Genomic DNA, 22858 nt, shown 5'->3' with positions numbered 1-22858 from the left:
CACATAGTAGGTTGCTAACATCACAGTCTTCATTTTAGTGTAACACTCAAAGTTTTGCTTCAGAACTGAGCAGTGATATGCCCCAAGCCATTCTAGGCTGTTTGGTCAACCAGAGACCTCCCATAGTTAGTCTTGACGTTACTCGTGAAGAATAAGTCCAAGATTTAGCACAACTGGCTGTCAGTGTACCATAGTACCTTGTTTTGGATTAATTATAAAATAATTTATATGCTGTATGTATTGTAAATATATAAATTCCATGCATTTATTTATATAAAGTGTGTTTTCCTCTTGAAATTTTCAAGCACAAGCTTTTCCTACCTTCACTTACATACACAGCTCTATACATGGGGTTGTAAATGAAAGAAAGTACTTGCTCAGGTGTGTCTAAGGGCTCCTCTTTCTGTCTGTCATCTGTATGTGCAGTGATCTAACCTTTCTGTTCTTAACAGAAAATGTCATACTACTTGTGTATGTAAATAAACTGAATGTTAACTATTGTTTGGAACCAGCTAATGTGTTGCCAGTAGTTTATTGTCAGTGCATCATAAGCCAAACTCATTGTTCATGTGAATATGGTGTTACGATAGTCTGTGTATGTGTGTATGTATATATCTGTGTGTATACATTCTCTATACTAAATATATACAGTAGTATGAATATATATGTAAATGAATTTGGCCATGATGAAATGTTTAGTGCAGAAATGCCTGAGCTCTCTTTAGAAGTTACATGCCCTTCCCTTCTGCTAGAGGCTAATGTCTCCACAGCCTCGCTGAAGCCTCTTTCAATTAACCTGACTTTGTACCAGTGCATGTGAGATTGCAATTCAGTTTTGCTGTAGCCACTTCCTGAGTAACTCTATTACATGTTTTCTTTTTATTTGGTTACTTGTGCCCTTATGCCATGTGTAATAGAAAATAGATTGTACACATTATTTTTTTTTACCTTTTTTTACAAGTAGGCAGAGAGGAGTATGGTAAAGTTTGTTTCCAATCAAATTATTAAAGGTAACTATAGTTAGCTTAATACATTCCATCATTGCTATATTTGAGTATTTCTGTAATCAGTTTTGGAGATGCTTTGTCTAAACCTTTATGTTCAAAAGGAGGAATCTTCTTGTTTCTTGGAAGAAGTGTTTTCCTTTTCTCATACTATTCCATTGAAAAGTTTTACAAGTTGTCAGAAAATACTTAAATTGCTATTTCCTTTTTGTTAATGACAAAATCTCAGAAGATTATTGCAATATGCAAACAAACCTGTCAAAGTGTTGAGTCCAAACCACTACCCCATTGCTGCCAACTGCATGTATTTGCATTGTTAAAGGAGAAAATCTAGGGTTTTCCGCCTGTAGTAGAAAAGGGAACATGGAAGATATAAGGTAAGCTGAGCTTGCCTTTCCTTCCCTAACTGCTCCTTTGCACTCCAGTTTCTCAGTGGAGACCCTGCGAAGTATGGCATTGCCAACGCTTTTGACACTGTCATGAGGAATTCTACAGTAATATTTCCCTTAAAAAACAAACAAGACATAGGAAAATCAGGAGATTAATAGTTTCCAATGAACCTTAAGCCTGTTTCTATGCAATAATTATATATTTATTAGTAATTTATATGATAAAACACATGCTAACTGCTGACTTTTGGCAGCAGTTTCCTCAGTGAGGTAGATGCTTTGAATCCAACCCCTTTGTCTGCCTCTTCCCCGAGGATAATTTCTACATACCTGCCATTGAGTTTGATACTTACTTAGGATGCCAGGAACTGAGAGGCACCCAGTTTTTAGATGAAGGCATTTTTTTAATTGAATGTAGCCTTAGATGGTTAATTTTGGAAAGGATCAGAACACCTCTGGAGGCAGCTGTCTTGCTGACTCTCCTGATGTCTTCAAAGGCAGGTTGAAATACTGCACCATTGTTTTTCTCGATGAGGTCACTCATTTCTTCTTTTTATTATAAATGATTTTTTCAAATGTTGGGGTCAAAAATTCATCTGAACAGAACCAAATGTTGTGATTTACATCCACTGTATTTTTTTCCTTTTTTTTTTTTTTAAAGAAACTTAGCCCTACTGGTTACAGTTTAATAGTTTTTTCTCTGTGAAATGCGTGTTTGATACTAGAAAGCAGACACTTTTCACCTTTTTTTTTTTTTTTTTTGACAGATGTGAGATTAGTATCTAGTCTGTTTGGGGTTCTTTTTTTTTTAAATAAAAAAGGTAAGTAGGTGGAGTCAAGCAGTATTTGTGGTTTACTGTGTTTCGTATTAGAGCGAAGAGCTCAGCTTGGGCTGTTTTACTGGTGCAACTGATGAAGAGAGGTTTGCATTTCCATCTGAATATAAGTGGACAACCAGACATGATTCTTTCTACCTGTAAGTAAACTGGGCCACGTATTTTCATCTTGCAGTTTTGCTTTGTGCAGCAGCAGTGTACTTAGCAAATGAGCTGCTTAATGATGGACATAAAAATACCAACCAGCTTTCTGCTGCAATGCTCAGGTGACCTCTGTTCAGACTGCTTGACTTTCAAAATTACTGCACAAATATGAATCTATTGTATGATGAACTCAGCAAAGCAACTACTTTTACAAACAGATAGGGAGATATTCTCACATGCTGTCCTTAAAACCATGTACATCATAGATGTGAGTAAAAGGTTTGGTAGAACTGGTGCTGTCTTTCCTCCAGAGTGGAATTGACTCACAGGAAAGACAGAAAGCCTCAGCTTGCACATGGGAAAATCTGAAAGCTTGTCTTTTAAACTATTTTTAGAAGCAAACTATGCTTTCTACTAGATTATTGATTTTCTGGTATTGTTGAAAACTGACAGACATACGAGATCAGGAGGCAAACTGTGAGTTAAAGACTTGGGTTTGATGGGTGAAGCTGACTTTGTAGTATTGAACATGGTTAACCTGCTGTGAGAGCAAGAACTTCGAGCAAAACATGGTAGAACAGTGTAAGTCTTAGTCACGGGCTACAGCATTTTCAAAATTAGTATTGCTTTGAGAAACACTGAATCAGAAGAATAAATTCAACCCAAGAAACCTATGAAATAATAAAATTATAAAATGCGAATTTTAAAAAGTAGTCACTAACTGCTTGCTTGTATCTTTGATATTACTTCCCCAAGATTGCAAATTAGAGTGAGTTGTAGCTGAAGATAGGAGGAAGATGGCACATACAAAGGTCTGTGAATTGGCCACCTATACGGACAACGTTATCAACCCAAAGCATACTGCTGGCTGCTGTAGAAAGTTATCAGGACAGCTACGGGCAGCAATGGACCATCTCAAAGAACAGAGCATGTATTTTCACTCACCCTTTTCTGTTTTCATGGGACTATCTTTCAGCTTCTCAAGCAAACAGCTGTTCCTGACAGCTCACTGATATTTTTCCTTTTTCTCTAGCATCCCATGTGCTCCATTGTGCACAGATAAATTGTTTTTCAGGCCTATGAGTTGGTTATTAAAATGTCAGCTGCAAATTTTTAGGCTGAGTATTTGTCAGACTAGCTTTAACATCGGTTTCCTGGTATTTCCACTTCATCCATATGCTTCTCTTACTATGATGTCTTTTCTTGTTTCAAAACTATGCATGCTAAAAGGTCTGATTTTGGGCATCAGAATTCGATAGGCTATCACGGCTCTGTGCTAGTGTTGGGATTCCTATTTGTTAACTTGTCATCAGGGAAATAATATGACACTGCTTTGAAAACAAGTGTCTTTCTCCTAATATAATCATTTCCAGAAAGAAAAAGGCATGAGCAGTGAAATCAGCTACAGTTTTTGTTCCTATGTTAAATTATTGGTAGAATTGGCTGAACTTTGTCTGAGGTGCAACTTTTGATCAGAAATTGGAGAAATTAAATTCTCCATACAATCAAAGAAGGTAGATTCGGCAATTTCTAGATTCAACAGCTCAAATACTCATCTTCTTTGATTTAAACTTAGGTTTTAAGCTACTGGCTTTAATTCCTCCATGATGACTTACCCTGAGGATCAAAGCCAAATGTGTTTTGGTAGACCTCAGGGAAATGTGGGCTGAGAGGCCTAGTGGGCCTGTGAATGCTGGAGAAACCTTTCTTCCTGTGGATTTAAAAGCAGCAAGATTTGACCACTCTTTCTGGAAGTTTGGGGAAAATTTTCGATTATGTAGGAAACAGAAGTGGGGCCTGAAAATAACAATAGGCCCGTAAGTACTTTATTTTAACAGGCTTTTAAAAATAATTTTATATTATTTAAAATTATGGGATAATTCTTTCTGTTTTCCTATATTTCTCTCCTGTGTCATGTCCAAGCAATTTGTCGTTCCTAATATGGTAAATCTTACCAGTGTCTCTGTTCTCTTCGAGATATGGAATACAAAACGTGATTACCTTGCTGAAGCACAACTCGCATTGATACCATCACTGATTATTTTTTAATTTATGAACTCTTCAGTGTGGTTACTTGAGTTAGGGACCAGGGGGTCAAGGCCTGTTAATACATATGTGACTCTAACACCCTTTGACAAATCTAGAGCTTTTTGCTTAAGAAAAGATCCTTGATCCAAAATTGAAGGAAATCAAATAGTATAATTCCATTTATTGCAGTGATTTGAGTTAGGGTGTAGCAGAAAGGAAAATCAAGAAGAAATATTTAAAACAATGAGTACGTTCTAAGAATGTATTTTCAAACTCTTATTTTACATTTTAAAAGATAGTATTTTTTTTTGCATTAAAATGCAGAGCTTTAAAAATTATTATTGTTTCTTAGTTTGTCTGACAGCTGTTGAATAGAAGAAAAGAGAAAGGAAGGAAGAGTCCGAGACACAGGAGGGTGTGTGTAGCTGCGAGAAGCTGCAGGCAGGAAACGCAGGCTTCCTGTAGCACTGCAGCGAGCATTGCTGGGGCACCTGTAAGGCAGCTCTTCGTGTGAACATCTTCCGCAGCCACTAGCAGAAGGTCAAGAATCGAGCCAGTTTAACCAAATAATTCATTCGGTGTATCAAAGCTTTCACCATTTGCAGTGTTGCCCAGGTCTTTCTAAAACAGCATCTCAGAGCAGCTCTGGGCCTTTGTGTAGTGAGTGATGAACTAAAAAAATTATTTTAATCAAGGGGAGAAAAAGCGTTGTGCAAGAAGCTTACTAGTGACTAGGGAGGATGTAAAATGCATAGAGATACATAGGTGTTTGCTTGAGATGCTGAAATGCCAGTCCATCAGGTCAAAACTTCCTGAGTTAATTCAATTTAACTAAAGCAGGACTTAGCTCCACAGGACTGAAGGCCTTTCTCTGTCTATGTTCCTTGATAGCGTTTCCCAGCAGACCTAAAAAATTTCCAATAGAAATTAACACTTTGCACTGCTATAATTGTTACTTTTGTTAATTTCTACCAAGTTAATTCCACAAGTGCTCTCGGAGTGATGCATGGACAAAAGAATTGCAGAAGTGATGAGGCTGCCGAGAACAGATGTGTAAAGACAGGTTTGTTTTCAAAGAGCAGGAAAACTTCTTATTTAGGATGACAAATATCTGCTGGAACGATAAGCGTCAAATCACAGCCTAAAATACTCCAATAAGGAGAATAAGAGGAAGCAAATTTTGCAGACCTGTACAAAGTTTGTACTGCTCCTCACCACCCAGCAATTCAGTTCAGCATGGGCTTCTCTGGCCCATGGCCTTAGTCTAATCTGAGTCTTCACTTTTTGCCTGCAGAACTTGGTCATATTTTGCGATCTGTAATTGGTTAGACACTCCAGCTTTGGAAAAATCACTCATCAAAAGAAGCACATCCCAGGAAGCACTGTAATTAAAGCTTTAACCTATACATTTTCTGTGGTTCTGCGGACAGGACAAGACTTAATATCATACATGTTTGGGATATTTTAAAAACATCACATGCATTCATGTATTGCTAATTGCTTTTAGCACAGTAAAGGGGGAGTTAAACACAAAAAGCATCCATTAGCAAAGCAAATCTGAAATTCACTGAAGGCAAAAACGATTCCTGGGCTTATGCTATAAATTCATTCAAATAGGGCTCATCAGGAAAAGCAAGACAGAATCACGTCTATAACATTGATCTGAACCCCTTGCTTTCGTTCAAAGATTTTTGGCTAATAACCAAATCTTTAAAATCTTATTAGAAGATGATTCTTATGTCACAATGAAACTCTGCAGTGCTGCTTCTAAATATTTCTGGTAAGTGTTCTAAAAGGAGAGGAAGTTGTGTAATGAGGAATGATATATTTAATTTGACTAGATGGTTTAATCAGAAGTAGACAACCTTTCAAAGGTCATATTCCTTTTTGTACATCACTAAATACTTTATAAACATTGATTAAAATTCATGGTGCTGACTGAAGTAAAATAAATCCATGAATTTTTTCACCCATGTTTATGAAACACAGAAACAATTATAAAAAGGAATAGGAGCCTAACACAGTCTAGGTCAGGGGACAAACACAATTCCTTCCCAAGATATTTGGGAAGGCTTGGTAAGTAGCATGTAATTTTAAACAACCCGTTTTCTAATGAAATTGCCATATCTACCTCAAAAGACAGTACCTACAAGGCTACACTGTCATGCAATATGATTCCAAGGCACTAATTACTGCTTTAGAGACACTCACTTCTTAGCACCCTGACACTACTTTACTCTTGAGTTTGTGAGGCATTTTAGGGAACAAAAAAGCAATGGTAATAAACCAGAAATAATTCCCAGCTGACTTCTTAAAAGTAATTTTCATTCCAAGCTTGTTCTTATCTAGAACATCAATAATCTCAACCCTGTAGCAAAATAATGCTAGAGACCATGTTCAGGCCAACTTCAATCACTGTAATTTTAAACAACTGAGGGACAGTTTAATGTACACTGGAAAATCATACGGCAAATAAATTGCATTGCCTGTATCTTTTCAGCCTGGTTTCTTTAAAGAGAATTGTCGGTGTCAGCTGGCTTGGGTATTTGTAGTCGCTGCATTTTGCATAGCCGACAGTGGAAACTTTTATCAAACAGTTGATAATGTCTTCTGATTAATGTAGGCTTGCTACCTTCCCACACGATAGGTACTTCACAGAATGCAACAGTCTAAGGGAAATTGCCCCATGACTTTCAAGATAAATAGTTTAACCAAAACACATACGAGACCGTTTTCTTCCTCTTTCAGTTAAGAACTAGTTTTAGTCTTGTCTTTCGGACATCTGACATTCTCTCTTCTATTAGCGCAAGATTTAATAAATTAGGTATCTTCATAGAGAAAATAGTTACATTTTCATTGTGTAGTAAGGTTGCGTAATGTTTCAAGTGCTAGGAAGCATAGTTTTAGCACATTTGGCTGAAATGCTGGTAACAGGCATTGGCAAAAAGTCTTACAGAACACCAGAAGGGACATCCTATTTATTCCAGGCTGGATTAAGTCATTAGGATCAACGACAAAAATGCCATGAGAGAAAAAAATAAAATGGAAGACACTGGTGGGAGAAAGACATACCTTATGAAAGATAAAGCAACAAAATACTGAGACCTCGGATATTCTATTTCAAATAACTTTGAGTCCTCTTTTTGTGCTGTGAACTCTGTGACAGAGAAAACTCAAGTTTCATTGGAGTGGAATATAAAGTTTATTTTCTGTCAGTGCAGCTGAATATGACTGGAGCCTTGTCTCTGCATGCCTGGCTCTCGTGATTCCTAAGAGAGCGGACATCTCACCCGAGAGCCTGAGCCCAGCCTGCAGGTGCTGCTGCCTGCCTACCAGCAGTGCATGATGCTGAGACAATACAGGGAGCCGACCCTGCAAAGAGTGATTCCCCGACTAGTTTAGCGGCCTGTCTCACTCCGTTGGAGATGAGATGAGCAGTGGCAGAGAGAGAAAGGGAAGAGGACAACAGCTGCCACAGCTTGGCTTAAACTGCCATGGGAACATCAGTTGGGGAAAGTAGGTCTCAACCTGAGTAGAAGTGGACCAGAGTGGATGTCAACTATTTATTTACCTTGTTCAAATCTTCTTAATGCCTTTGGACCTATTTCATACCATATCCTCTCTGCTGCTCATGCAAGATATACTAGATGGATTTTTCTGTAAATGTATGATGTATGTGATGATGTGCCAAATGTATTTTGCTCAGGATTATCAACCACTGGGTACATAAAGTGTAAAGAACATCTTTGGTAGCATTTAATCCTGGGCTAATGCATAGATCATATTAGTGGCTGCAACAGAAACAGGAAAATCAGTATTAATTCAAAGAATCGAATGTAGCATGTCTCCTTTAATAAACCTCACAATAAAAAAAATCTTGTCGTGCAAGTGTGGTTTTGTATTTGGTTGAATCTAAAAATTATCTCATTGCTGAAGCGGACAGTTCTCTGCATCCTGTCCCTGATGACATTCTCATCCTCTTTTGGTTAGAGCTTGCATGGGGTGCTGTGATCAGTCAGATTGGTACTGATCTGGCTCACAAGGTCTTTTTCTTTCTTTCTGTTTTAGTTAGCTGATTTAACTCATCACATGGCCTCATAATTGCTAAGACATTGCAAGGGAGACAGTGGGAGTGAATAGATAGGGTGGCAGGATCTGCTGTCTTTGGTGGATAGAAATTCAACCTTAACGATTTGCTAGATAACTCACAGCAAGACAGAGCTACTAATGGGGCTAAGCATGTACAGTAGCCCTTAATTCTATAAGTTTTGTAGACAAACAAACAGGAACACTGCAAATATAGGAAATGTTCTTGTTCACAGATCACACAATCCAGTCTGTTTTCTGCTGCTGCTGCTGCTGCACAGTGCAAAAAAGGTATGTAAAATGCTAAAGCTTTTCAGCGATTGGAATGATCAAAATATCTACCCATAAAGGACTTTTAAATATTCCTTTCTTCTCTGTACAACTGCTAATTGTGCAGAAGTTTTAAAGAAGCTTAACCCTGCATATCCCTGATATGAAGGAAAGCATATCTATCCATGAACGAATACTTTTATGTGAATATTTATAGATATGTATTCACACAAATACTTCATGTTTTTCAAAATCAGAGCAATGAGAACCAAAATGAACCTGGACCCTGATACTGGCCTGGTGAACCAGTACTCAGCCTCACAACCAGACGGTTCCTATGTATCTACTTGGGAGTGTAGGGTGAGTAACATTTTGGCAGGTGAAAAGAGAGAATTGAGGTGATGTGCCATATGATGGCTCAGTACCAGAGTAAGCAGAGCAGTCACTAACTCTTGAGCATGTAAGGTTCTTCATTGCATAAAAATTACAAAGGTATCCGAAGACTCACACTGGTGTAAATACAGGGTCACAGTGAGGTTTCTCAGGCTCTCTGTCATGGATGAGGTGGTTCCTTCTCCCACTTCTGGGCTTGGGTGATGGAGGTGGGAAGGGTGGGACTGCCCTGTTGGGCAGATGCAAGCTTGCCTTGCGCAGCTGACATGGGAAACATCCACCTCAGTTTTGCTAGTTCTAAGTTGAATTAGTCTGAGCTTTCAAACCCTAGGTAAGCGCAAAGCTAGAACCTAACCGGATGCAAAAGAAAATGGTTACATTGTCCCAGTTTGCTGAGAATGTCTGCAGGCTCTCTGTGTTAATTCTTCAGATAAACAGCCAAATTTCCAGACATTGTAACTCTACTGGTTTCAGTGCTGCTTTGCTTTTCCACCAACTGAGGAGTTGTCCCAGCATTCATATCGCGTAGAAGTCACCCTGATTCGGTAGATGGCTTGTTTATTATTCACTGTACTTTCCATTGTCATTTTGGCTTTGATACCAAACTACTCAAATGTAAGTATTGCCGTTTTACAAGTGACAAGGTGATAGTGCTTTACAAGGTGAAGTAATGACCATGATGAGCTCCTTTGAGTTACTGAGATGGTATAATAGCAGGGAAATTAAGCAAGAAATAGTAAGGGTAAAAGACTAATTATGAAAGATACTTTTTTTTCACTAGAGTAAGAGGCAATTGGAGTTAAAGAACAAGCCGTTACCTCCTCTACCTGCAGAGGCCTTGGAAGACTACACAAAAAGACCCAGAGTTATTGCACTCTATGACTTTTTTGCTAGAGGACCCTTGGATTTAACTCTCAAGAAGTCAGAAGAATATATTATCCTCGAACAGTATGATCCCCACTGGTGGAAAGCAAGAGACCAACATGGGTAAGAGAGTGGGCATCTATTTCAATCTCTACACAGAAAGAAAAAAACTAAAACAACCCTTGTGAAAACGAGCAAATAGAACAAGAAAGGTGTGACAATTTATGGGCAAGTTTGAAAGTGTTTAGCTATGTATGAGGCACACAAGGACAAAGACAGGACAGGACAGACTTTTAGCAGTGTTTGGTGCCCCGGTAATGGGTGGGGAATCTCAAATCTGTTGGGAATTCAGAGTTAAGACCTAGGCTCAGTAAATTCCCGAGCAGCATTAAGGGCGTTTGAAGACCTTGTGAATCACTGGGCTCTGAGCCATGCGCATATCCAGCTTTCCATAATTCAAGTGCTTTACCATGCAGTGTATATGTGTAAACACTTGATAAAGACCATAGAGATTATTAAGACATGTGCTTGAAACAAAATCCCTGATCCAAAATTCCTCCATGTTTTAGAGAGCTGGATAACTTCAGTTAGGATCCTTTCCATGTTTATGTTTGTTTCACGTTGTTCTCCTTTCTCCTCTGCACTTTCTTCAGTGTATCTGGTACTCTGATGCTGGGAATGGTTACATGTTATATAATAACTGCCTCCTTTTTGTTCAGATTTCTCCTTTAAATACTTTAAAATGATATTTCTCTGATAATTATTTTGTTTATACACGCAAGCACACATTTTATACTTCGTCATATAAAAGCCTTGTATAGGCTAGAAACTAAGAGGGTGGCTTCTGATTCAGAATTATTAATAATTTACACCATATTATAACATTATCCCAAATTATTTTTTTTTAGCAATGAAGGTCTAATTCCCAGCAACTATGTTACTGAGAACAAGAAAAGTAATTTAGAAACATATGAGTAAGTACCCTTGAAAATTATAGTTGTGCTTTCTTTTCTAAAAATTGATTGCAGCGATACATTTTAGTGCTTGATCCTTCAGTCTTTATTAGACATGAACAGGCGTTTATTGAAAACTCTCCTTTTTTTTTTAACAAAACATTACTCTCAGAATGAATTAATCAGTTTGATTTGGAACTATTTGCTCAGAGAGTGTAACGTGAAGTTGCAAACACTGAGCACTTTAACATTCCATAAATCATAATGTCAGAATCCAGATGTTTCCTGTTGCTGTAGACTCACTACATAATGTTTCTATATTCTGATCTCTTACCGTTGTGAACATGAAATTAATTGACTGGAAGCTAATACCAATTACTTCAACATAATTTACTGGAGAGAAGAGTAAAATTCAGCAAAATTCTAGAGCAGAGAGGCTTGATGCAGCAAGTGGAACTGTAAATTTCATCACAGTTTGACATAACTGTTTCCTGGGTTTTCTTTTGTTTCAGCTCATATTTAATCATGGTGAATGGGGAAAAGAGTTGTCATATTTACAGTGATCTAATAAAGTCATTCCAAATTAAGAGATGCTTATATACAACAATCGTTCTATTCAGGTTTTTGGACTGGGAATAGTGCAAGTATTAAGATAAATTACTTTTGTCAAACAGAGCAAACATTAATTTTCACTGGCTGAAATTAAAGGACAGTTTATCTCCTTGTTGCAGGTGGTACTGCAAAAACATAAACAGAAGCCAGGCAGAACTTCTCTTGCGCCAGAAGGTAACTCAGCTTATACAAAGAGCTAACGATATCTAGAAAGATCTATCAGTGGTGGCATCAAGAGCGTTACCACAGCCAAATGCAAATCTACTTGTTATGCAGTAAGAGAGAGTACTTTAAAATATAAAGGGTTTTTGGGGTAAGCATACGGTGCAGACTATCCAGACTTCACAGAGTTTTAAGTTGTAGCCCCAGTAAATTCTATGTAGATTTTCCACACTAGATAAATCAAATTACATGTGGTTTACTGTGTGTCTTTTGTATGAAACATTGAAGGCTGAAATCCATGTAGTAAGTAAGTTAGTGAGGTTAGCAGAGTTTAACGAAACCTCTGCGTCTTCCTTACGTATAGAGCAAACAATTCATATTGTGTTCCACTCCCCATCAGTTACAAAAGTTTAACTCAGTTAAACTTGTTAGGTCTTTGCTCAAGGATTAGCACAGGGCTTGGGCAAGGCAGACCAGAGAACATCTCAGAACTGTTTTACAGTATTTTAATCTAGTGATTTTCACAAATTGATTTTTTAATAAATCAAAGCATTTTTCACTACTTCACACTGAAGAGTATAATTTACCTAAATTATTTAACTCCAAGCAATTGCCTGGCACTTAGTATTTTCCCTTAGTTAATTTTACTCTGCTATCTATCTGGCTATCAGTTCTCATGCTCAACTGCTTTATTCCCCTCCCCGGTAGTCATAGGTATTCCACAGAATTCGGTAATCAGCTGAAAGTCCTATCTCAAGGGAGGATTATTCAAGCTCAAAAGCAGAAAATAACTCTACTTGAATTTCTTTCCAGTGCAGAGAAGGCTCATTTGTTGTCAGAGAGTCAAGCCAACAGGGACTTCTTACGCTGTCCATGTATTCGCGGGCTAAAGGGTGAGTTGCTCTAAATGGTTAGGGTTTGAATCAAGAATTGATGCTAGAGCTTCCCTCAAACTCCTCGGGATAAGTGTGTAGGTTGCATATGCAGTGCACAGGAGCAGGGAACCACTGGGGTATTGTTCATGTGGAATTAATTACGTCGCATGCAGAAATGCTGATAGTGGGCAGTGGATCTGGGATTCAGGGTGCAAACGTCCTGCCAAGTCAAGATGAACTGCACTCATTGAAATCCTCAAATAATCTGCTAGGAAAGACGTGCATCCCACCCATGTAATGCAGGCATTAGAGACCTTACATTTGCATCTCCTTGCCTCCCTTTCTGCATGAAGTGCCACGGCTTCCATACCATGCCACCATAGCCTTCAGCCACCGCACTGAACTGCTTCCCTTCTCTGCAGGCTCTGCACACTGTAAATTCATTTCAGGCTCTGCTGTCCCCAAACTTCTCTGTTTTTCTCCTAAAATCACCTCACCTCCTCACTGTGCAGTCTTATTTCTTTTGCCAGAGGACTGCCACAGGACTCGCTTTTCCCCCCACATCAGTTGCAATCACCTACAGCGCTGACTTACCCCTTGGAGCTGCCTTAAACCTTCCTCCCTCAGCCCTCCTACATCCTTCTGCATCAGTGGCATCTGCTTTCCTTCTCTTCTTCTTAAAGCAAGCCAGAGGTGAAACGAGCAAGAAAAAGGCATCACTGCTATCACCACCCTCTTCCTCTCTCCCTCTCCTCTTTGAAAAGATGGGGTGAGCCTTCCCTGCCACTCACTGTGCTGGGCACAGGCTCACATTTGCAGTAAGGTACCAACCTGCAGCAACCACCTCCAGCTTCAAATATAAACCTAATTTCTTCATTCTGAATCTCCCAGAAAGCAGGGGTAGAAGGGCAGCAAAATGTAGAGAAAGCAAGACAGATAGTGTGGAGAAATACAGAGAAGTAAATATATCAAATAAAAGCTCCAATGAGGAGCCTTTCGAGAAGCAGAACAAAAAACGTAATCTCACAGTATACATTATTATATTTTTAACTTTTGGGAGAAAACTCCAGTAATGAAGAGCATTTTAATTTTAAAAGCTTAGATTCAAATAAGTCCTGAATAAAGGAGAAACATCTGTTAAATGCTATGACTATTTCCTATGGATGCAACAATACTTGTGCCATAAAAAAAAAAAAGTGCAATATTTCCTGAATTTGGGAGGGAAATCCACTCAAGGAGTTTGTTTTTTTTTTCCTGAAACACTATCCCAACTACACAGCTGTTTTAAGTTGAGAATTGTACCCCAAGTTTTCAGATTTTTTCTGTGCTTTCTTTCAAAGTGAAATTTAATCAGATTTATGATATAAATTATTTTTACTGAAAATTATAATCCTTTGTTGATTTCAGAAGTCATAGTGGAGATATTCGACATTATCAGATTAAGAAAAACGACTTGGGACAATATTATGTAGCAGAAAAATATCTCTTTTCATCTGTTCCTGAACTCATCGAGTATCATCAGCACAATGCTGCAGGTAATGCATGCAAGATGATAAGGTTTTACAACTGATGATTTGAAGCTCCTCACGACTTTCAGAGATTGGGAATCACTCTTCTTCTAATACTTTCTTTATAAAAAGAGACACAAGTTTTCCCATTGCTAATGAATTCAAATATGCCATGATCTTTTCTGCCAAAGTCATAGCTGTAGTGTGCATATACCACAGGGGATGTGAAACTACCAAACTCATCTATATGTATTAAATGAATTTTACCAAGCTAGAAGCCTAATGTATTTACTAGCTCTATATTCTCTTGGTTCATATTTCACTGAATGGGACTTGTATGAAATTTGATAATTCTTTCCTCGTCTACAACAAGGACTTGCATGCATGCAATTTAAGAAAAGCAGGAGCTATGCTGTACATCAGCAGGCAGCATTCTACAGATCTGGGCAAAAAAAAACTTCACCCCACAAAAAATCAAAGGCAGAATTAGGGAGCACAAGGACTCTCTAACACTGGTTTGCAGCCTACCAGAGCTAGCCACCTCTAATTGTTGGCTGACGGCAGCCTTTATAACTTTTAGCATTAAGAAATTCCCTTCATCTTGGTTGTGCCCATCATTTTAATACGATATAAAATGTTTTTACCCTGAATGAGTGGAGATGGAAAAATACACAGAGATTCCTTGCACTAGTAAGGAAGGAAGATATGGGAATGGACAGAGTCTTTTGCTGGAGGGAGGAGGACTGTAGGAAACACATGAAAGAGAAATTGACTTGAAAGTAACAGTTGGAACAAGTGAATAAACACAGAGAGTCCTTGGTGAGGGATGTACTGACTGGTACTTTTGGCTCATGAATTCAAAGAAAATGAAAGACAGATACAAAAACATTTATTGCAATGGGCAACAATCCTGAGAAATCATGCTGGAAGAGGCTGCTTAGGTGGGTAATATAGTACAGTAGTACTCATTTATTTAAGATCACTAACTGTACAAACAAGCAAGAGCATCACTTTTGGTTGTATGAAAGCATAGATACTCCTGTAGTCAGGGCCCTATTGAATACTCTTCCTTTGTTTCTTCTCACTGTAGTGTTTTAGCTGAACAAGCTGTAAGCAAAAGTAACTTCAAGAAATAAGAAATGTACATCGGATTCCAAATATTTTTGTTTGAGAAGAGGTATGATATAGCATACTTTAAAATGGACTAATTGGTCAACAGAATATTGTTGCTTTGTTCCCTACAGGTCTTATCACTCGTCTCCGATATCCAGTTGGATCAGCTGGATGTTCTTCACCAGCAACAGCAGGATTTAGTTATGGTAAATTTTTTAATCTTTTGGTGGAGATTTAGGTATCTGCTTAGACACCTAAATTTAGATTGCATTCACACAGTTAATAATTAAGTTGTATCTGGGAAATTTCCCAGTAATAAGAAACATGTAAACAGTCTCATATTCACCAGAAACAGACACTCACCTCCTCATAAGCAGTCAGTACCAAATGAGACACCTGTCTCCAGTCCTTCTATTCAGTGACTGTTGTGTTTCTGTTAAGATCACAAGCACATTTCAGAGCTATCTGGACTTTTCTAAGCAGGCTTAAGACTCTGATATACATTTAATAGCTTTTCAAAGGCTATTTGATTTATTGAAACACTTAGGAAATTGAAACAAATATTATTTATGGGGAAGATTTTCCTTGTCACTTCTGCAAGTTTTAGAAAAAAAGAATGAAATCTTATACAGTATTAAAAAACAAGCAATAAATGCCAGTTTTGTGTATGTAGATCAGGAAGTTCATATCATCTGACTGATGATAGGAACCTCCAAAATAGTGTATCTTTCCTGTGAATCCTATTAAGGTAAGTTGTGTTATCTTCAAGCCTCAGACAACTCTACATTAAGCAATATAAACACTAATCACATTCTACAAGCTGTGAAATAACATTCACATACAAACATATATGAGCAAGTGGAAATTTTCAGATATTTAAAACTCATGCTATTGCTGATGAACAATTGTGACATTTTGCTGCATACATTGACTGCAAATAGCAAGGCATGTCTCATGGAGCATGGCTGAGAAAAGCTGACCTGACTGTTGTAATGTATTGGATTGCTTTTACAGAGGAGTGGGAATTAAACCCATCCGAACTGACGTTCATGAAAGAACTTGGGCGTGGGCAGTTCGGAGTCGTTCAGCTGGGTAAATGGAAAGCAACCATCAAAGTTGCCATCAAAACAATAAATGAAGGTGCAATGTCTGAAGATGATTTCATCGAGGAGGCCAAAGTGATGATGTAAGTACAAAAGCCACTATATGTGACAGTTGACATTGAGATGACCGAGACATAAATATAACCTAATTTCATTTGAAGCAAATAGACAAAGCAAACAGGTAATGGTGGATGTGCAGGACAGAAAGCATGATATAAAGGTCTGAATTGGACTGACACAGATGCTTGACGAGCCCATCATCAGACTGCTTCTTCAGAGCATGCACTGCTTTGCGCTGTGGAGCTCAATGGGAGCAAATGTGCTGACAAATAAATGTGCTCCTACAGCTATTCTTTCATGCATAATTCAGTGCTTTTAGGACCACAGGTAGAGCTCATACCTAACTAAAGCTTTTGATAAAATATATTACTATTTCTGCAAATTTTGTAAATTAGGGAAGTATCCAGACTGGGTCTTGGCACAGCCCAGAAGAGAAGAACCCTTGCAGGGTCATGTGCCCTGCCTGAAAGCCAGGCATAACCAGACCTTTCCATTTCACATCATCCAAATCAAGCTTTGCATTCACTGCATTTATATAACCGACAAACAATTATGAAGTCAAAGAGTGCACTTTTTGGAGGAAATTGTAGGCAGAAATGTGTTAGATGGTGGGACAACTCTGAGGCCAGTTGAATTGAATATGGTTTATCAAGTACTGAAAGTGTTTTTCAAAACCATCATGAGCATCAAAGGCCTAGTTACGTGCCAAGGACAAATGCTAGCCCGTCTAAAATGCGATCTCAAACAGGAAACTCTCCCACCCGAAGCTGGTCCAGCTTTATGGAGTCTGCACACACCACAAGCCTCTCTATGTTGTGACTGAATTCATGGAAAACGGCTGCCTGCTCAATTACCTTCGGCAAAGGCGAGGGAAACTCGGCAGAGACATGCTGTTGAGCATGTGTCAGGATGTGTGCGAAGGGATGGAATACCTGGAAAGAAATAGCTTTATTCACCGTGATTTAGTAAGTACAATAGGTTTTCTGAAGTTCTTGGTAAACATTGGCAGTATAGAACATGCCACTGAATTTTATGGAAAACTAATGTGTCCTGTAAGACTTCAGCCCTGCAGGATCTAATAAGCCAATAGTGTTTTCCTGCCTGTAAATCAAAACTTTTCAGCTGTTGTTTTGTCTGTGGACAGCTGGAAAAACTACTTGGTAACTGAGAGAAGTCAGAGAAAATTGGGATGTTAGCATGCAGCAGGCCAATGTTAGGACATTCCAATACAAGAGTATCATGCAGTGATCACAACACAACCAAAATCACAGCAACACGAAAGGTCAGCAATAATGAAGATCATTATTTTTTTGAAAAAAAATCTTTTTCTATCCACATTCTTTCTGCTTCCTACTGCCTTACCTTCATGCTGGGATATCTAGGTGGCTTTTCTGCCCTACCCCTCACACACAGAAAACCACAGGAGAGGAACTTGTTTCCTTATTCTCTGCTTTTTATTCAATGCTCACATCTGGATGCAGAGAGGAAATCTTTCTGCTCTTCTCCCTAGTTGCCTGAAGAAATGTAAATTCTTGAAAATTTCCAAGGAGTTCCTGATTTCTGTAATGAAAAAGTCACAAAACATTTTTAAAAACTCAGATTGAGTGTCCTAATGCTAGTGTTCAGGAAAATATCTGCTTGGATAACTGGACTCTGCAGCCTAAAATTTCTTTCACCATGCAGGAATATGTAAAAATACTGCAACTCGTACTACAAGCATTTAATTTGATACATGCTATGGATGCGTAACTACACAGTAGAGAAATATATTCACTGACACAGAGCCAGAAATTCACTTCTATTTTTGAGCAAGACACTCATCTCTTTCTGGAATATATACAGTATGAGCCGAAACAATAATAATCAGCTGTTATTTTTCCTAAAATGGTTTAGCATAGAGTTCAGACATGTTTCTCTCATTTTCCCCAGGCTGCAAGAAACTGTTTAGTCAACACTGAGCACATCGTTAAAGTATCGGACTTCGGCATGGCGAGGTATGAGCCCGTTGATGCAGGTTTAGTGGGTACCTATTCTCAGTCAGCTGCCGCATGACCTTGAGTTAACCTCATTGCTTGCTTCGCTGGTTTGGGGAATCCCACTGCAGTCAATTTTTGAATTCTGATGGAAATTATGACGTTGTTTAACTATTGTACCATGAACTGGATGTTGTGTCCTCCTCTTGCTATCGGTGAGCGTAAGACTAAAAAAAGTGCCTTGTTAAACTTCAGAAGTAGTTCACGGCAGGGAAACCCTCAGCGGGCACAAGGCTGCCAGAAACTTGAAGAAACAAGTTCCCCAACTTTTTTGAGCAGACAGAGGACAGAAAGTCCCTAGAGACAGATATGGGCACTGGTGCTGACCTTTAGAGGTGACATGGGCTGCGTAGGTTGGGCAGGAGGCAGGGAGGACTGGCAGGGTGGGCAGGAAGTGTGATGTGCACTGCTCTAGCAGGGAAGTGGTTTTTCTGCTTAATGAGAGGGCCAGCCAAACATGGAGAAAGAGAGCAGAATGCACTCTGACAAGCACAGGCCAGAGAAACACAGTTGTGCCCTCACAGGCTTCCCCCAGAGGATGTGCCATATTTCATAGCTGAGCCGACTGAATGACTGACCGCTACCCAAAGGGGTTGTCTCACCCTTCTTTTCTTTCTCTTGTAAGTCCAGCACAAAGCTCTCCACTTCTGTGTGTTACTGGCTATTTTTTCTGTTGGATTAGTAGACTATATTGGCTCACTTTGGAGGCAGACGAGCTTGAAAGGCAGTGCGTGGCTCTAAACAGGAGGTGGTGGTGATGTTCACCTTGCGGTTGCAAGTCAGTAGATCAGCACAGCCATACTGCTTACCTTTCCCTTAGGTTTTGCCTCCTATTTCTAACCTAAGTTCATAATTAAATACTTTGTTTTCCAAAGACTGTCCTATACCATGGCAGTGCACACTGGTTGCACTGCTCCCCAAAGGGGTAGGGTCAATATTGGGGGTCTGGACTCATTCAAGTGCACCAGAAAACACAGTAAAGAGACCAAAGGGCTGTCAGAGTCCAGTCTGAGAATAATCAACCTGAATAGCTCACTGCTGCCAAAAGGTGGAGACCAGTGGTGTGGCTCTAGCTCAGGCACTCACTCTCCCGAGGAGACCACGGAGCGGTGATGGGATTACAATCTTATTTTTCAGAGTTCACACAACTGCCTCTACAGAGTATTTTGTACTGGTCTTTTTCATATGTTCCTTATCCAATAATCTCTCGTCTTTCTGTGCCTGCACCAAAATAAGAAAAAGAGAAAAAGAGATGATTTCTTTTCATGTGACCTCTTTGAAAAGGTACTTTAAAATGTGCCTTTGCATTATGCCTTCTGTGAGAAAAAATGTTTTGTAGTGCACATCCGTCATCCGCTCAGGAACATTAATGCTCGCAAAATGTGCACAGAGCTTGCACGTAGGTAGGGATCGATCTTATAGCCTTTTAAAATGTTGCCCTATAAATGCCTGCATTGAGCATACAATTTCATCTCAACTGAGAGTTCAACTCCTGTAAGCTTGGGCAAAGAAAATTACTTTCCCAGTGCACCTGCAAGAGCTGTCGCTTTGTATGCGATGAACATTTCTTTCTGTGTTGCTTCTGTAACAACATGCCAGAAATTATATCTGTGAGGTTGGGCAGTGGGTAGCCTTCTACCAACAGCATTTGAGTACAAGTGGTTGAAAAGGTGGACTCTCTTTAAAAAAAGAGACGATAATTATTTATCGTTGCTGGTTTTTCTGCCCATGGCGTAGGGATCTTTCCTGTCAATATATACCCAAAAGATGATAATAGCAACCATCCCGTCAGTCTTACAGACCATATTAAAATGTTGTATTCTGACATGCTTCTCGTGAACAATTCAAGTCATTCATTTAAACAGAAATCTGTTGAAGTGCATAGCTTTCAGTGTGGGTATCTGTGTGCATTTTATATCAAATTAGTGATACCATTTCTTTGTTATTAATTTGACTCTGTATTTTTATGGAATTATAAACCATCTGTGGAAAAGTTGCCAGACCTTTTGCCGTTTAACTATCATTAAAATATGTGTTGTTTCCTGATATTCTTTAGGTATGTCATTGACGATGAATATATCAGCTCTTCAGGCACCAAGTTTCCAGTCAAATGGTCATCTCCCGAAGTCTTTCATTTCAAAAAATACAGCAGCAAATCAGACGTCTGGTCATTTGGTGAGTTGATTAGATTAATGTGCAACATATTGTGCTTCCCTAAAACTACTGATATGATTTAGGAAAGTGTAACTTTTTACCAATACTACCTATCTGAAGCTTGAGTCCTTCCTGGTTTTCAAATCTTGCCTGTATTGGATGAGTATATTTTTTAATAGAAAGGCTCTGTGCCAAAATGTTAGATTTTGTCTGAAATGTGCATTCTTCATACGTCTCCATTAGTCAAATGTATATCCAGCTCAGTTTCATGGACCACCATCTCAGCTGGCTTAAAAGACAGAAGAATTGTATCAGTTGAAAATGTTTTTGGTAGTCTTGTCTTCATTCAGCTCACGTTGCCCCTGTTTTCATGCAATACAAAAAAAACCCCAAGAGTGGCTTTTGTGCTTCTAATATTGTTAAATAGCTTGTGGTTTGGGGTTTTTGTTTTGTCCTAAATATTACGGTTCACTTCTAGGTGTGCTGATGTGGGAAGTTTTCACAGAAGGCAAAATGCCTTTTGAAAGTAAGTCAAATTCTGAAGTTGTCCGTGAGATTTCTCATGGTAACCGACTTTATCGACCACATTTGGCATCACATACTGTGTACAAAGTCATGTACAGCTGCTGGCATGAGGTTTGTTGCCCTTTTTTTCTTGTGATATTACTTTATTATAATTTTGTAACGTGGATCTTAAGCAATCTTAAAAAATTGAGGCATTAAATCCTTATTTCACATGTGTGGCATCCTCAGTATCTCTCACTATACTTTTCACAAATCATACCTAGGTTTGCAAGCCTCTGTTTCTTTTGATTGTTGCATCTAATAAATACAAAGCACATCATCAGTACAATAGCTTCAGACCATCCTTGGTTTTAAATATGCCACTATTGTCTCAGTTCTCTACTGTGCCAAATGTAATACTTTTTTCATACCTCCGTACCACATGTAGCTTTCTCTAGCTCTGCTCTGAATGATAACCTCAACACATCCATATACAAAGTGGGTATGCCCACTAAATGTGGATTTTAAACCCCATTTTTCAGGTGTCCATCAGTACCTCTGTACATCACTACAGCTCCTAGGCTGCACCTCTTTCACCCTCTCCACTCTGATTTAGTACTGCGTGTTCCTTCTCCATTTCTCCAGCACCTATTTCTTTCTGCACTGGTATCAATACATTGATTCCATCAACTTCTCCATCTGAGAATCCATTGAGATCCCTTCTTCTCTAGTGTCTACAGGAAATGAATCTTTAATTTTAGATAAAAAGTACTTTCAGAAGAGCTTTGTGCGCAATGCTTTCATGTAAATATGCAGGCATACAGTAAGAGTAGGTGGAGAACTTCGTTGCTACCATCGTCTCCTTTATCCTACCTCTCCTTTCTTGTCTAGCTTTTAAATCTACGTGAAATTTTTAGACCCTGAGTAAAAAAAGCTTAAGAGACTGAAATCTAAACTGCATCTAGCTTGCTTGCTTGCTACAAACATCCACCGAGATGCCAGCCAGCAGAGAGAGCACAGGGAAGAAGGTCTCCTCCTGTCTGCCATCACCCAGGAGTTTGCTCCATGCTGAGCTGCAATACATCAAATGACACAACAGTGAAGATCCTTTTTCAAAAGCCCAGGAAACATTCCTGAGTATCATGATTTCCTGAGAGGCAGTGCTTTCCAGTGACCTATTGCAGGGGAGAAATCCCATAGGAATTCTGGTCCAGAACTGAAATAAATACAAAGAAATTTCAGGAATGCTTGGAAAAGTGGCTGTGCTCACACTGCTGTTGTCATGAAGCACAGATGTTTTTTTCCCTAATATGATAAACTTGATCTTTTCTTTTGTATTAATAAAATAAAATGTAGTTTTTAAGTGGTAGCTCATATGTACTTGTAACCATCTTCTGAAGTCTGGTACTATAATTGATCAATCTGCTAACATAAACGTATTCTCTGCTTTTCCTTCCAGAAACCTGAAGGACGTCCCACTTTTGCGGAGTTAACAGAGACCCTCACAGATATAACAGAGATGAGATAATCGGAGATTTTACACAAATGTATTGATTGAAAAGTTAGCATTAAGCAGGTCAATAATGTAGCTGATAGAGAAAACCTCAGCCTTTTACAGCAGTCTCCACTTAAACTGCAGTACCAGAATCCTACATATTGAAGCAGCTGTTCAGGCTTGGCCTAATTTTTACTTGTTTGAGAAATACCTTAGGAGACTGGTTCAGGACTCTCAAGGCTTTGTTTTCACAATTAGGGAGAAAAATCTGT

The 22858-nt window shown here is 38.8% G+C and overlaps 1 protein-coding gene across 1 annotated transcript; it reads left to right on the top strand.

Moving 5' to 3' along the window:
• The first annotated feature begins 976 nt into the window (after positions 1-976).
• On the top strand, positions 977-22858 carry LOC104370596 (tyrosine-protein kinase TXK). Its single transcript, XM_009987424.2, has 16 exons — positions 977-1010; positions 2223-2369; positions 8724-8778; positions 9015-9117; positions 9932-10137; positions 10923-10988; positions 11699-11753; positions 12555-12634; positions 14024-14151; positions 15369-15443; positions 16252-16423; positions 17149-17365; positions 18330-18394; positions 20490-20608; positions 21066-21223; positions 22551-22858. Exons 1-16 carry the CDS (start codon positions 977-979, stop codon positions 22617-22619), a joined length of 1749 nt encoding a protein of 582 aa, XP_009985726.2. The 3' UTR covers positions 22620-22858.

Source organism: Tauraco erythrolophus, chromosome 5 (assembly GCF_009769465.1).
Source record: "Tauraco erythrolophus isolate bTauEry1 chromosome 5, bTauEry1.pri, whole genome shotgun sequence".
Taxonomy (NCBI): domain Eukaryota; kingdom Metazoa; phylum Chordata; class Aves; order Musophagiformes; family Musophagidae; genus Tauraco; species Tauraco erythrolophus.
This window is presented reverse-complemented; position numbering and strand designations above follow the sequence as displayed.